General features: G+C 34.7%; 1 protein-coding gene across 3 annotated transcripts; it reads right to left on the minus strand.

Moving 5' to 3' along the window:
• Nucleotides 1–77: 77 nt before the first annotated feature.
• Nucleotides 78–15,029, minus strand: LOC124636567 (endothelin-converting enzyme 2-like). Of its 3 annotated transcripts, none has more exons than XM_047172704.1 (15): nucleotides 14,003–15,029; nucleotides 8,847–8,943; nucleotides 8,490–8,584; nucleotides 7,120–7,241; nucleotides 6,532–6,715; nucleotides 5,997–6,258; nucleotides 5,451–5,736; nucleotides 4,519–4,824; nucleotides 4,011–4,205; nucleotides 3,318–3,654; nucleotides 3,076–3,124; nucleotides 2,937–3,004; nucleotides 2,032–2,162; nucleotides 1,560–1,724; nucleotides 78–1,132 (listed from the first exon to the last, which is right to left on the minus strand). In XM_047172704.1, exons 1-15 carry the CDS (start codon nucleotides 14,052–14,054, stop codon nucleotides 959–961), a joined length of 2,523 nt encoding a protein of 840 aa, XP_047028660.1. In that variant the 5' UTR covers nucleotides 14,055–15,029; the 3' UTR covers nucleotides 78–958. The 3 variants fall into 3 exon arrangements, with proteins under 3 accessions (XP_047028660.1, XP_047028659.1, XP_047028661.1); XM_047172703.1 differs by lacking the exon at nucleotides 14,003–15,029 and adding an exon at nucleotides 9,126–9,279; XM_047172705.1 differs by lacking the exon at nucleotides 14,003–15,029 and adding an exon at nucleotides 9,130–9,268.
• Nucleotides 15,030–16,509: the final 1,480 nt, after the last annotated feature.

Raw genomic sequence — 16,509 nt, forward strand, 5'->3', positions numbered from 1 at the left:
ATCCTCAATATGGGCAAAATTTAATTTGAGATTATTTATATAGGATGTTGTTTTTCAATTTATATTAAAAGTCCCAATAACATTTCAGATATTTAATGTAATAAAATCACAAAGTCGTTGGCAAAGACAACAGTTTGAGAAAACACACAAATGATTGGAAAAATATTAAAGTGCAAAAACCACAGATCAGTCAAAAAATTGTGCGATATAAGTTTTCCTTGTCTTATTGATAAAACTTATAGTAAACACACACAAGCTAGGCGTATAAAATACTAAACTAGGTCTATATTTAAATCTATGGCACACACATTTCACAATACATTACTGCTTATCACTATTTCAATTACTTTTTGGGGAACACTAAACTGTACTTACACCAATTTATTTTGCTACAAGGTCTATTTACTTAGTAAGCTTTCCCCAAATTCAAGCTTTGTATCTTGTATATTATATCTTTGAAGGCCAATTATGCAAGGCACATGTGTCTTATTTTAACACTCTCAGCTAGTTTTATCACAAGTAAATAAATATTAACTTGAAATATAACTGCTTTTATTTTGCATTGACTAAAATCATGGTCATGAAAATCATTTTTCCGTACTCCTTTAAAAGGGTTCGTCTTGAAGAACATCGGTAGTGACGACCTCTAAAACCTCGATACTGAAGAAGCTAACTCTAAAGTACAAAAGTGGTTCTACACGATACCAACTTGACGCAGATTTTCATAGCATTTTGTCTGCACAGCAAATCGGTGCATACAAAAGTCTGAGTCTTTGATAAGCCAGCACACAAAAAAGTCACTCAGACTTCAGATTTTTAAGACTACATTTCCACTTTAGATTTTCTCTAAGACATTAAGTTCGTACAGATATTTTTACAAAACTGGCTTTATCGTGTGGAAAACCCATGTTTATACAAATAAAGTATCTTTTAACTTGGATCCACCAGTATGCATCCTTTAAAATATAATGCATCGTTTGCTAGGGTTCATTTTAGAGCCGGGCGGGCAGTCCCACGCTCGAGCAAACTCCGCGCTGTTCTGCAGCGCGCCGCGAGCGCGGAACTGTTGCGGGGAGTGCTCGTCTTCTAAGTCTGCCTTCAGAGAGTCCCGCGTTGATACGCCACACCAGAGCTACGGGGATGTTAAAATACTGAATTATAGAAATGTCTTTATTTTATCCTTTATGGGCAAGAGGATGGTGTGTATAATGAAATCATTTCTAATCAAGTTTTCTTTAATTAGCAACAACTGCTGGACGAAGGCCTCCCTTTTTAACAGCGTTCTGAGATCAATCAGACTTTTTACCAGGCCTGCGGGATTTTCGCGAAAGAGTTATCGCAGCCCTGGCACACAAAAGTAACAAGGAAGTAACATGATGGGATTTAGTCTAAAAACTCCCTTACACACTGGTCAGATAACGGGAAGGTTCATTAATTGATGATTTCCCATCAAAAAGAGGTCAATGAAACTTTGTAAAATAAAATTGCACCAAATGTGTATAATGGTTCTACCATCTACTTTAGGCGAAGATATTCATGTTAGCCACTTAGTGACTTACATTCCCATAAGACAAGAAGAACAGTTGTTCAGGCGTCAACTTCTCAAAGCCCGGTAGCTTGGGCTCGGGCCCTCGTCTCTTGAGGTGATGCTTCAGCGCCGCGAGAGCTTCTCTCAAGCCGCCATTGTCTGCTATGTTCTCTCCTAGAGTTTGTTTGCCGTCTATCTGTTGATAAAAGAAACAGTTATCTTAGGATGGATTTTGTGTTAATGTAAGATAATTTTGGTTGGTATCATGGCAATCAACAGTGGCTTCATAATACAATCTAGAGATAAACCTAAAATTGGGATTAAACACATAATGTCTACGTTTATATGCAAACTAATCCTACTGCATGAGTTATGTAAGGTTACATTGCCACCATTTTTTCACTTACAGTTTTTGATAAAATCTTAGGTAGACTATTACATTGGAGTGAATAAAAAAAATGTACATGAGTCCTGTTATGATGGTAAAGACTATAAAACCTTACATGATCATCGAGCTCGGGCACGTAGTACGAGGAGTACTGGTCGACGAAGCACTGCGTCATGTTGACGAACGAGTCGATCGTGCTGTTCGACCACCAGGGGAGCATGTTGCCGTTCTTGTCGAATTGACGGCCTACAGTGGCATTATAAAACATGTGTAATTGAAACTGAATCACCAAATATTGTTAAATATGTGAACATGTATCTTGAATGAAATTAGATATTATCAAATATGCATTAAAACACAGTACATTTAGACTATAGAACAGACGATGGAAAAGTCAACAAACAATAGTTATTTGTTATACAAGAGTGCAAAGTTGATTTTTAACCGCGGGCTCAATTTTGACGACCGAGCAAGCGAAGGATTCTAAAATTGAAACACGAGCGTAGCGAGTGTTTCAATAATTAGAATCCTGAGCGATAGCGAGGGAATCAAAAGAGCACAAGGTGAAAAATCTTTGCACTCGAGTGCAACACGTAACTTTTCATCCCACCTCATCGAGGAAATTACTAAATGCAAAAAAACAAAATGGCGCGCACATATGAGTATCAAATTAAAAAGAAGTAAGAACCTATTAAAGTTCATTTATTTGACAACTCAGTTTAAAAATGAAACGAGGTTAAAAATCTATGTAAAAACAATAATAAAAATTACTTAATTAATTGAATAATTATTTTAAGCAGTATTTTATTTGTTTAATATGTATTTGTATGAAAAGTCTTATCAAGTTTGTCACAAATGGAGGATTGCACACGATGTTCTAAATTCAAATCACTTTTCAAATAAAAACGGCTTTTGCGCTCAGATATCAAAGGGTAAAACTACTCTTTCCGAGATGGTGGGATGAAAAAGTCATTGATGAATTGTCAAGAAAAAAGAAAGACTTTAAGACAAAAATATTACCAAAGTTATCGAAGCCGTGTGTGATTTCATGCCCCAGAACAGTCCCCAGGGAACCGTAGTTTAGTGAGCTGAATAAAATACAAAAGATTAGCAATAGATTCAAAATATTGATTAAGAAGAAAATAATGATGATACTTACTCGAGTCCTAAATCATAGAAGGGATGTTGTAACATCACCATAGGGACAGCTATAGGAAATATTTTAGTATTAAATACATAGTCTACTTGAAACTAAGAAAATCTAGCTACAACTCCATAATTAAAATTATACTTAAATGAGATACCCACAACCAGTACCTACACATGTATTGTAAGTCAACACATAAATACATATGTAATTTTAAACATACTTATATACGAAACTTCATTTTTCATACTCACTAATAGTATTTTCTTGAAACGTATGATAAGCATTAACTTCAGTAGGATCAGTGGCCCAAGAGAAATTGTTCACTCCTCTAAACCTATTCAGTACATTCCTAGTTTTCACTTGATTTATTTTGATGAGGTTTTCCAAATGCTTGTCACTGTCTATTTCTATTCCTTCATAATATTCGTCTAGTTTGCCTTCCTCTAGCAGCCAGTCTGGGAATCCTATGAGAGACTTCATTTCGATGATTTTCTGGTAAGTCGCTATTTTCGTGTTGTCATCCATCCAACGCGCTTGTCCGACCAAGTGTGCTAAAGAATCCTTTAGTTCTTCGATCATTGTTATAACCTGGAAGTGAAAGGTTTTTTAAAGAAGACTGATCGCAATCCATACATCCATCTTCCATCTTCTTTCTATATTTATGTTTTTTCTTGTTAAGAACTGTCTCGTTTTAAAAGTAAGTTTAATCCAGTTTTGGAAGTGTAAATAAATCATCTTTCATCGCCCTTCTGACACTACAGTCTTATGGTGAAAGCAATCACAAATGTGTCAGAAATAATTTAATTGACAATTGCTTCCAATAACAACTGTATTTTCTTCCTTACTCAAATCAAAAATGATGACAACATAAATAAATTGGTATAATTATCATAACCTAGTTTAGCTCAAGCAAAAGCTAAAACGAATTTTGATCCAGTCCTTACCTTAGGCTTAGTAACATTAATGAAGTGTCGATCAGCGATGCCATAAGACACAGCCATGCCCATCATATCATTGACAGCATTAGCGCAGTGCAGCGACCGCGGCGGCACGGAGTCGTCCGCGTGACTCTGCTCGTACGCGCGCTGGAATAAGTTGCGGAGCTCCGTCGTTGTGTGGACTGACATTACTTCTACTACCTGTAGGGGTAGAAACAATGTTATTAGGCTTTTTCGGGATTACTGTAGAAATACATTGTGTGAAGTTTTCATCATAATCATCATTAAAACTACCCAAATATAAGACCTCGGCTACAAAGCCCAAACTAGCGTGTTTATACTTTCCCGGACTTCAGAATCTTGCATCGATTTTTTGTCTGAAATCTACATTACTTTAACTTAGTTCAAGGGATCGTTTAAAGAACTCGCTAACTTTACAATGCCATAATTCTTTCTTCAAAGTTTTGTATTGTATTATTAGCTGGTCAGGAGATAGAAAGGATCCTTAACCCACCTTAACCCAAATATAAAGCTCCAGTACAACGGGCGGGGTCTTCGATACATAAGCAGCCATCAACGACATGTACCTCAAATCTGGTTCAGATACCAATATCTTATCAGTTTCAAAGTCCAGTACAGTGTTACTGATATTGAACAATCCTTCTAAATACTTCTTCCATATAGGAGAGGCTGTACCGTTGTTGCTTTCAACTACTGCATCAGTATGAGCTTGTATTTCATCCACTGTGTAATCAGGTATGATAAGATAGCCAGCATCATCTGAACTCTCGAGTTCTGATGTAGTATTGTCGGTTTCTAGCTGAAAATATTTAAAATGTTTGTAAGTATATCGTTTGATCACAAGTTATAAAAGGTGTCTTTTGTTTGGTATAATTTGGTTTCCTAACGATAAATCAGTTCCCCTAATCAAACGGTGAAATCTCATAAGCGTAAAAGGTAGGAATAAAAAAGTTTGACTAATCATGAAGAGATGAAAACATTGACCAGAAACTTAAAATATCTTATAGACAACTAGCCCATCAATAAAATTTCCATTATTCCTTCATAGCAGTAGGACAATGTTATTAATGTTAATACTTTAATAGCAGATCTACATAACGTGATAATCATGAAAGTAATTTCTTGTCATCGATTATTCTATAACACGTGAAACGTGTCACACGCGAATATTGAATTTATGATAAAGCAGTACGTATTTTTCATAATTATGCGGTTTTGCTATATCATCATTATCTTTTCAATTTATCATTATTTTCGTATCAGCATGAGATTCATTTTTATAAAGTTCACGATAAAAATTATACTAGTCTTTATGGTAAACACCATGTAACACCATAATATAAAATTGCAATTCACTTCAATTTTGAAACTTTTATAAATCATAAACTCAATGAGAACACCTTGAAATTATAGTTTTATACTTACATCGTATAAATCCCTGTTCGTTTCAAAATATTCACTTGCAGCTAATATAACATTCTGGTCTAATTCAATTTCACTTAATTTAGAACTTTTAAGTCCATCTGCTTCTAAAACGAACAGTTTCATAAGTTCTGCATAAAATATCTTTAGTATTTCTGCTACTTTCTCGTCTTCTTCGTCAGATTTACTACTTTTATGTTCCATTTTGGATAAAAAGTCTGTTGCTTCCTTTATATAACTTTTTAAGTCGTTGAAATGCCTTCTGTGGCGTTTTCTTTCGGTGTGTGTACTGAAACATCAATTAAGTTTATATTGTGTTGTAATGACAGATTTGTTACCCTTTCTCCCATCTCATACTCCTTTTCATATCTCTTACTATTCGCGTTTGTAGCAAGTCTCAGATCCTACCAATATTTAATTAGTACGAGAACCTCATCATTCACTACCTTTTATTTTACCAAATATCTTCAATGTTCTTGATTTTATAATACAAAATATTTACTTAAGTTAAGTATGAAATACCTTTTTGGAAATACTGTACTTTCTTACCTCGGAAACGGATTAGTAGTTTCAGGAGATCCCATAATCAGTCTATAAACCGAAGAATTCTTCGGGTCCGTATAGATATCGAATCCTATGAGTACATCCATACCTATTTGCGTTTTCACCTTAATGACTGTCTCTAACCAGTCGAAGGTGTATGCTGAGTAGTCGAAATCCTCTGTCACATTTATAAACGTTGGGAATGGAGGGAGACCTAGTGATTCTAGGATGGTTATCACTGGTTTAAGTCCTCTTTTGTCTAGCTCTTCTGTAAGTTATGAAAGAAATGATTGTTATTAGTATCATTTACATTAAGTGTAATTTTATTTCGAATCACTCAAAGGGCTACTTTGTCGGCAAAAAATAGAACTTTGTTTTCGACAATGTATATTAACTTAACGGTGTCACGGAACTTTTAACAATGATATGACGAAAAAGCAAACATACATAGTTTCAAAATCAAAAAATTATGTTCTTTATTTTCTTTTATCTTCTGTAGTTTTCTACATATGTAAGTGGAAATAATTAATTTTATACTTACTGGTATTCATACACGCCCTATACATATCCTTAGCCTGCAGCACAGGTTTGGGCTGATGACTACTATTCCTGTTGAGGAAGTCCCTCACTATGCTATACACCTTGGTTTGCTTGTCTCGGAACCAGTCGTAAGACCGATAGGCGTCAGGCCGTGGATGATCGGAACCCCAGTTACCGCAGACAAACTGAAGAAATAAGGAATTGTGACTATTTTTGGTTTGTGACGTGCAGTTAAATTGAAGTTAATTGGCTTGTTTGATGTTGGCGGTGACTGTTTCTTGGATGAGCTAGTTCTAAGGCAATTAACTATTCTGGACTGGTACAAAGACCCGTAGATTAATTGATCATTTATTGCTGTCCCCGTTTATGTTGACCACCTATTTTCAAGATCGGGAATGTGTTCAAAACCTAACTTTGAATCGAATATTAAGTACTTTTATAACAAGAAACATGGAAATATGCAATATATAATTAAAAAAGTAGGTTTGATGTAAAAGTTATAAAAGCTTTAACAGTGTGAGAGGAGGCCCGAGCCCAGCAGCAGGACAATAAAAAGGGCTGATGCTGATGATAATATTATTAAAGTTACCTGATAGAAGTTCTCGCAAGGGTCCGCGTTGAGGTCCATGGACAACGCGAGATTGGCTGCAGAGCGCAGGCATTCTCTACTCCTGCATGTACGTACTGGCTTTCTATGTATTGCTAATGCATCTAAAATATAGTAAAATAATAACCGTTATAACCTATACTCAGCTTAGGCAGCTGTTCTCTAAGGAAACCAGCGCAGGACATATTATAGAGCACAAGCATTCGTGCTGACACGATGCACTCTATATTTCTTCACTCTCATACCTCAATGGGATAAGAATCTGACGCGATCGGAGAGGGATCATGTATATGTATAAAATCTTCTATCTTGGAAACCAGAACTTGGAAAACAGTTTGGAACCAGAACTTGGAAGAAAACATGTAAGAAAAATATAAGTATTTCTATAGGTCTGCTAAATTGTATGCTTAAATGAAAAGGGTTTAAGTAAGCTCAAAATAACCTACATTAATGTTTCATATATCAAAGTTTCTTCAACAAAACTGGATTATTAGTACAAAATATGCAGAGTACAAATTCTAGTAGTCAACTATTTCTAGACATTATCAAGCGTATGCTCGCGGTTTTTGCGCATTTAATTTACATATAAAGGTAGTTTGAATGATTTACAAAATGCACCAAATGCCTGCTGGTTATATAAGACTAGATGTTTTTACTTTATAAATATTATAATATTCTGAATGAGGAGTAAGCATGAAATGGCACGCAAGAGAGACTTACATTGTTCCCATATAATTTGTCTGGGTTGTTTTAATACTGGAAGATTGAGCTAAATTCCCTAAACTTTCAGATAAAATTCCTTATATGACTAGAGCTTTATTAAAAGTCACTAAAATGGCTATGTATAATTTTGGTTATTGTACCTATGTAGCCCTTTCAGCAACAAATGCTTCAAAATCTAAGGTTGCAGTACGGACTTAAAAATTAAAAATTATGCAGCTATCAATGGACAGTAGTTGTACAGAAAAACCTTGAAAATTGCATAATTGAAAAGATAATTTATTGCGAAAAATGAAAGATTATTCACCACTTAAATAGCAGGTAAGTAGTCTGTAAGTACCTGCATATTTTTTACGGCCTAGAGTCTAGGCCCTAGACTATGATTAGCATTTACGTCTATTTAATGCAGGTAAGTACTATCTACTAAATGGATGCATCCGTTTTGCAGCACATGGATGACGCTCGTATCGTATTCAGTTCAGTACATTTCTGTCCTTGGCAATAGTAAAATAGAAACAATAGATTTAATTTACGTCATGTAATTTATATACTTGTGGTTTGTTTAAAAAGGTCGTAGGCAATTCGAAATTTATCGTAATTAGTAGATATTAATTAGTTAAAAAGATACTTACATAAAATTGAAATAATTATAAACGCTAGTAGTAATAAGATAAATATTATTATAATGACTAGAAATGGTATTCTTTTCTTGTATTTTCTTCGGAACCTGAAAAGAAATAATCTCAATGAGTGAAAATATATTCGCATCTGATTAGTTCAGATTGTCTCTCATAATATGAATTAGATAAATACTGGTACAAAATATGACTTAAAACCGAGCGACAGATTATGTGAAAACGCTGTTGAAGATAGGTAGGTAAAATTGTAAGGTTCAGTAATTCATATCTTAATCCATATTTAGAATGTTTTGTGAAGATTATAAACTCGTGTTACGATGTTGAATTTAGTCTAGTTGTATAAAAACTGACCTGGATGTTCTGGAGCCGACTGCTATTAAATATCCCGATTCTCTCAAATCATTGCCGTTTTTGAGAGGAGGGGTGTTTGGCTTGGCACTGCCTGCTCCTGCGAAATAATAAAGTTCAGTGTAAAACCAACGAAATACTTTGGCCTGCTGGGTGTATTTGATTTCCTCCTTCTATCTATATAAAATGGACTTCTAATTAAGAAGAACTACCGGAGATAACCACAAAACTGATGATACCTAATTATGCAAAAATCACATAAGTAACACAGATAACCTTTACCCACAAAAATGTCTGCAGTCCATATAAATATTCGATGCGATTCTGTATCCAGCAAAGTAATAAACATCCTAATATTTAGCACCTACACTTATTCAGCATAAAAAATAAAACTGGAACTGTAAACTAACAACCGTTGTAAGCGCATCGTAACACAAGACTGATCTCACAAGTCTATTGTTACATAGTTCCACCATAGATGAGATAAAATTCACGACAGTTTTCATAATTAACGCAATTCTATAGCGCAGTCTGCAACTGCTATTATCTACTGAAATACAGTAAATGGGAATTGTCAAAGTCATGTGTTAGGTTTGATAATTTTATTATGCATTTACACATACGGAGTTCTATATGTATGTATATTTTAATAGCCACAGTGCAATATATATTATATAGGCGGGCATCGGAGCATCGGAGAGCACGTAAATGTCGGTCCTGCGCCTGATCTCTCTCCGGTCGTGTCGGATTACCGTCCCATCGGGCTATGAGAGTTAAGGAATAGTGAGTGCACCTGTGTCTGCGCAAATGCTCGTGCACTATAATATGTCCTGCGTAGTTGGCTAATCTCCTTACATGAGAACAGCCGCCGTAGCCGATAATCGGCTGGGAGGACATCATCATCATCATCTTATAGGCGGGAAAGGGAGGTTTTAGTCTTCATTCTTTCTACTAATACATGTTAAAATAATCACTCACCTTTGCTACTTTACCATTTGACAGAATATTTTGTTATTACATTACTGTTGTTATTTATATAAACTTTAATAAAAACAAAACCAAAATATTTACCTAACTACGAGTGAAATAATTTACCGATATCTTTGAAATAAAACAAGAACGATTCTAATGAAAAATAAAAAACTTTTTTACAAAAAAATTAAACCGACTTCCAAAAACAGTAAAAAGCAAAAAATAATAATAATTTTAGGTGCATCGGCCTAGAAGTCGGTGACTAATGGATGTTACTGGATGTTACTAAGTTAATTTTGCCACCGACTTCTAGGCCGATGCACCTAAAATTATTTTTTTTTTGCTTTTTAGTGTTTTTGGAAGTCGGTTTAATTTTTTTGAAAAGCACACAGCTTTTTACAGCTTTTTAGTGATACGAATAGTTGTCACTATCCATATAAGTGGAAAGTTCTTATCAATACAAAGAATATAAGCCCAAATACGAGGTATTTTGCGCTAAGTCGTGTCAGAAGTATAGAAGGTATAGTTTTGTCAGATTTGGATGCCAACAAGTTACTTAATCGACCACACGACGACAGGGCGTTGGCAGAAATAACGAGGTTAAGAAATCTTCCTTCCAATACTTAAACGTCGGTAAACATTTCCATTTAGAATATCCATAACTGTTTTTCGTCTTCACTGTCGAATCTGCAATATTACCCATCTCAGCTTAAAGTGTACATCAATACGAATAAAATACGCCCAAACACTATGTAGCTGCTATCGACCATTAAGGAGTTCCCTAAACTGTACTGCACCTGCATCACTGACCTTGCTGTGGCAGTCATAACCCATCTCAGCTTAAAGTTCTTGTTACCACGAATAAAATAAACCCAAACATTATGTAGCTGCTATCAACCATTAAAGAGTTCCCTAAACTGTACTGCATCTGCATCTCGGACCTTGCAGTGGCAGTCATTACTCATTTCGGTGTAAAGATCTTGTCAACACGAATAAAATAAGCCCAAACACGAGGTAGTTAAGATGTGCCGTTTAGGAGTTCCCTCGATCCTCTGTCGTCTCCATCATCAGATCTGCCCTAAACCTCCATAGTATTGTAGTCTCATCAGATAAACACATAAATATCAAGTTTGTACCCCATACTCGCCTACAATTTTCAAGAGATGCCCTCGATTTCTCAGGGTTTCCACCATCAGATCCTGATCTGATGACAATGGGACCAAATGACAAGCATACCCTTTTAAATAAAAATAGAATTTTTGAAATCGGTCCAGGCGTCTTTGAGAAATCGAGTAACAAACATAAAAAAAAAAATACAGCCGAATTGAGAACCTCCTCCTTTTTTTTGAAGTCGGTTGAAAATTACCAGAGACACACCACTCTGAAAATATTCAGCCAGCATTTTTTCAAGCTGGGCTGTTCTTATCTGTTAGAAACAAATCAATTAACATTAACTAACAAAGTTAAACATTTAAACTATTTTAACTATTATATAACATTTTAACTATTTCCAAAAGTAGTTGTATCGTAACGTTAAAAATTAATCATGATATTCGCGGTATTTTGAATCGATATTTAAAACTGGTGCGTTCCATTTCTGTAAATTGGCAGCGTTAAAAAAAACATAATTCTATTACTTTTTATTTTTTAATGGCCTCAGGACAATTTTCTCTTAGAAAAGTGGGCAGTGTTTTATTGTTATTAATGATCGTAATCTCTTACAATAATTAAAAATATAGCTTTGTTACGGCTATTTTTAAATTGTTGTTTTGTAGAATCATAAAATAAAATGATTATAGAATTAGCATATTGAAATAATTATAATAATGACGTCCCTTTTTTTTTAACGACGTCAAAAATCATCAAATGACCCCTCCCGCTGTGGGTTAGCAGCGGTGAGGGAGTGTCAGACTCTTACTGACTAAAAACCGTCGTGTTCAGTCATTGACCTTAAATGTACCAGGGCCGCGGTAACTTTTTCGAACAACCCGCAGCCCCGGCATAATGACGTCCCTGTGCCCGATATCGGTGACCCCCTTTTTTATATATATATTTTTTATTTTTTTTATTTAATAATATATTTATTCATTATGACACATAATATAATGCACAGTTTTACAAATAAATATATATACAACATACAACTAACTTATTACCTAATATATACACTTACTATAAATAAAAATATTTAAAAAATTGCATCAAAAAACTCCTCCTCATCGCCATCTCCTCATCCTCATCCTCCTCCTCCTCCTCCTCCTCATCCTTTTTTATATTTTTAAATGTTTCTTATTTTTATATTATTTAAAAATGTAAACAATATGTTTTATTAAACGAATACAAAATAATGACGTCCAAGGCCGATTTCAGCCACGGCAACGGTTCTCATATAAGGAGATCAGCGGGTGTATCAATCACTGAAATCTAGACTTTTTTGTGAAAGTTTCTAAAACAACAAAGCGATTTTGGGAAGCGAACCCCAGACCTTACGCACAGTCGCGCTTGCGATCACTAGACCAACGAGGCAATAGCATATATTATACTTTGGATAGGTTTTACATACCACCGGACACATGAATTTAATCTAGATACTTATGCATATTGTAGGTACATTAAGGCATACCTTGGAAGCTTGCTTGAATTTTTTATACAAAAATATGCTTTTACTTAAATTATTCATAGGGTCAAGTACGTTGAACATAGGAATTAGATAACATCTTTTTGGCACGGTATTAAAATTTACTTTAGCTAGAACGAAAGCTATGTGAGCCAAGAATGCCTATTGCCTTAAAAGTTTTAAAAATATTACCTGCCAGAATATTTATGCGAACGGAGTATGTTTTTACATAAAAACCGGCCAAGTGCGAGTCGGACTCGCTCACGAAGGGTTCCGTACCAGAGCAAAAATTAGCAAAAAAAATCCAAAATATTTATTTTATTCTAGTTTAGTATTTGTTGTTATAGCGGCAACAGAAATACATCATCTGTGAAAATATCAGCTCTCTAACTATCACGGTTAATGAGATACAGCCTGGTGACAGACGGACGGACGGACGGACGGACAGAGGAGCGAAAACAATAAGGTCCCGTTTTACCAAATTTTTAAAAAATCACAAATTGTTGAAACTTTTGACGACCTCTGTGGCGCAAAGGTCACCAAGCCGGACTGCCGAATCTGAGGTCCCGGGTTCGATTCCCGGTTCGATCGACATTTGTGTGATGAGCATGCTTGTTGGCCGTGGTCTGGGTGTTACAATATGTATTTATAAATATGTATATATGTAGCTATATGTAGTTTATCAGTTGTGTTAGCACCCATAACACAAGTTAATTAATAACTTACCTTGGGGCTAACCAACCGTGTGTGAAAAGGTGTCCCGACATTATTATTTTTTATTTAACTATGAAAACTGATTCTGTTATATGATTCGCCTATTTATAGGTTTACCTACCCACAGAGATCTAATATCTTTGGGAAAAGTTATCAAAGTGTTTTTCCTTTTTCAGTTTTGTATTTATGTAATTAAAGCTTAATCTATTTAGATATTTGATCAATCTATTTACAAATAACTAAGTTATTATTTCATGTAAGTTGATTAAGAGGAAAGCCTCATACCTTCATGTTATCTTTGTCACGGGGAAAGAGTTTCACATATTGTTTGTTCTCATAGTCTGAGTAAGTTACCTGCTACCTTGGATTATCTTACAGCAGGATAGCAATCCGACCGTAACCTATTTACTACCGACCTTGTTACAAAGTGTCAAATGTATGCTCACAGACACTGAATAATTATGTCCTTTCGTCTGCAGGCCATGAACTGGACCCACGATTATTTTTCAGTAACTCATTTTTTATAAGTATTTACTTAGTTTAAATTTTAATATTAGGTACGATAATAATTTTGAAAATATTAATAATCTAATAAGATCTACTAATATCTGTTATATAATATCTATTAATTTCCTGAAATTCAAAAATCTATAAGAATTTGTATCTACTTTAAAACTCTTTAGCTAAAAAGCAGCTAAAGAGTTAACTTGTTTATTTCCTTGAACACGCTAATCACACGATCAACTGGACCGATTAGAAAAATTATTTTAGTTTCAGATTGCGCATTTGTCAAGAAAGTCTAGTTTTCATGGAACGCGTTTGGAACTGTAGTCAGAAACTAGTAAAATATACTTACGAGTAACTGTTGGTCCCATAACATCCCCCTCTTCTCCTGACCATGCGTTCATTTTCAAAACTTTATGTTTTCATAACATAAACTCACAAGTTTCATTGTCAACTTTCAACTTTATACTCAACTACTTTAAGGCACATTTTACTTCGTCCACGTTTTCTTACACCATCGCTATTTACTATTCTAAATTCAAACGTTTAAAAAACTCGATAAACTCTACCGAAAAATAAACAACACGATCCTTTTTCTTAGCCGTTTAATTTCATATACTTTGCGTGTTATGCACTATTGATACTTAAATGTCTTCACACAAAGTCGTCAATGTATAAAGATTGACGTGAAATATTCGTAGGATTTACGTAGGTTGGGCAACATCGCCTTGTCACGGCGTTTAGCTTACTGAAAGCGCTATGCTACTGAAACTGCTATGGTTGTGCTGGGGTAACCATGATGGCCGATAAAATTGTACACTTTTGTATGTGCCTATTTGTGGAGGTAAACAGTCTAGATTTTAGGGTGAATATGCGATGAGTAAGTATATTTTCCGTTTGACTGCTGTTCGTAGACTGGACATGACTTTGTCAGTAGGTATTAGTAATTTTGTAAGTCGTTTGTTGTTGTTTCTAAATATGTAATTATGTTGGTATTGTATATTATTTTACAGTTAACTGAAATAATTGTCTAAAATCGCAAGAAAGATAGTAGCGGAAAGCAAGGAACGGTAGCAATAGCAATCTTTCTTCAGACACATCGCAACGAGTTGCCTTCATAAACTTCATAATGCAGTTATTTAGCTATTAAAAGACTTACGGGAAACGTTTACTAACATAAATAAACTTATATTATTTCTTCAGGAAGAAACCCTTTTTTATGGCCTTACGAAAAAAAAACAGTTTTCAATATTATTCTACCACAACCACAAACTATAGCCACCCCACGCCACCCGGTTCACAGGACAGTGGTGATGCGCTCAACACGCGATCGCTAGTGATGCGACATCAAGTTATCGATAAAACGCCATCGTAAACTGTAGCGCGTTTACCGCACGAGATTGTAACTGTGTTTACTTTCTTGCTTCGGTTTTATTATTATTGTTTATTTTCATGCTTTCTTGGTATCAAGGTCGAGGGGTTGAAGTGGAGGAAGTGATTTTTTAAGGTTCATTTAAATGTTTTGCGTAACTAGGTTAAGTTAGTGAGAACAAAGGTCATTGCTTCGTAGGATTCGTCTAGATGTCTTCTTTTAGTTGCGATCGATCGATAGTACCTTTTCATGATAAATATCGTAAATATTACAGTTCTTCAAAAATTGTTGTACCAGGAGCCTTTCTAATTTTCGATGAATGATTACAAGCTTTATTAGCTAGACTTATCATAAAAAGAAATGCGGTCCACCGAATTTTATCAACCCTAAGTCTCCGTCTACGTCTAGTACAGCATTATAATATGGGAAATTATAAGTCTAGCCACAAATTATTTATTGGACACATGATTAAACTTCTAATTTTATAACTAAGCAACGGGCAAATGACATAGCCTCTAATAAACTAATTCGTCTTTTTTACAACGCCATCTACTAGAAAGCTTCAATAAAAGATCATCAATTATATCAACAACATTGTCATCTAATTTACTAACTCGGCCTCATTTTTACAAAAACGAGCCAAGAAAAACGAGATCAACGTTTTTCTTGGCTCGTTTTTTTTTTTGATGGTAGAATTTAATTTGGATTCATTTTAATTAGCATATTGCCATTTATAACCTTCAATTAAAAAACTTTGTATTAAAAATTTAAGTTAGTGACGAAGACGAATCGCTGCAAAACCGACTCCACGTAGTCTTGTCTGCCCTACCCCTAGAGTGCAATTCAAAACCGCGTAGGCGCGGAGGGGCGAGGCGGTGTGTTATATTTTAAACAAAAAACTCAGTACGAGTTAAAAAATTAGAAGCTAAATAAATATATTCTGATGTCATCTAATAGCATTTAAGAAGTTTACTGTTAGAATGCATGCTACAAATTTAGATGCAAAAAAATAACCATCATGCTGAGTTGTATTTAGAGTGGAAAATAACTCGTGGCTAAGATAGTATTATTTAGATGCTCGACGCTTTATTAATTGTGGCTGACTTAGTAATTTAGAAGGCAACATACATTTTTGGGGGCGAATAATGATATTAAAAAGAAGCCTGTTTAAATAGCGCCCTTATAAAATTATCGACAAATTAACAACCTTCACTATTATTTTTTTTCTGTTTGTAACCTTCCATCAAATTCTATATTTTATTACAATTTAATCAAGCGGGCGTGACGATAATTTTATGATGCTAACTTTTTAACGACATAAAATTAGGTGTCCTAGGTCACCTAGCACATCACTATGGCAGGTCGATATTTTCACTTGAATATTGCATAGTTATTTAGTGATTAGGGGTCTTTGAGTCAACCTTTTAAACAAGTAGACCACAGAAATCGTTTTTCAAAGAATAGATTTAAAGACGTTAGTCTATTTA

The sequence above is a fragment of the Helicoverpa zea genome, chromosome 14 (genome assembly GCF_022581195.2).
Source record: "Helicoverpa zea isolate HzStark_Cry1AcR chromosome 14, ilHelZeax1.1, whole genome shotgun sequence".
Lineage (NCBI taxonomy): Eukaryota > Metazoa > Arthropoda > Insecta > Lepidoptera > Noctuidae > Helicoverpa > Helicoverpa zea.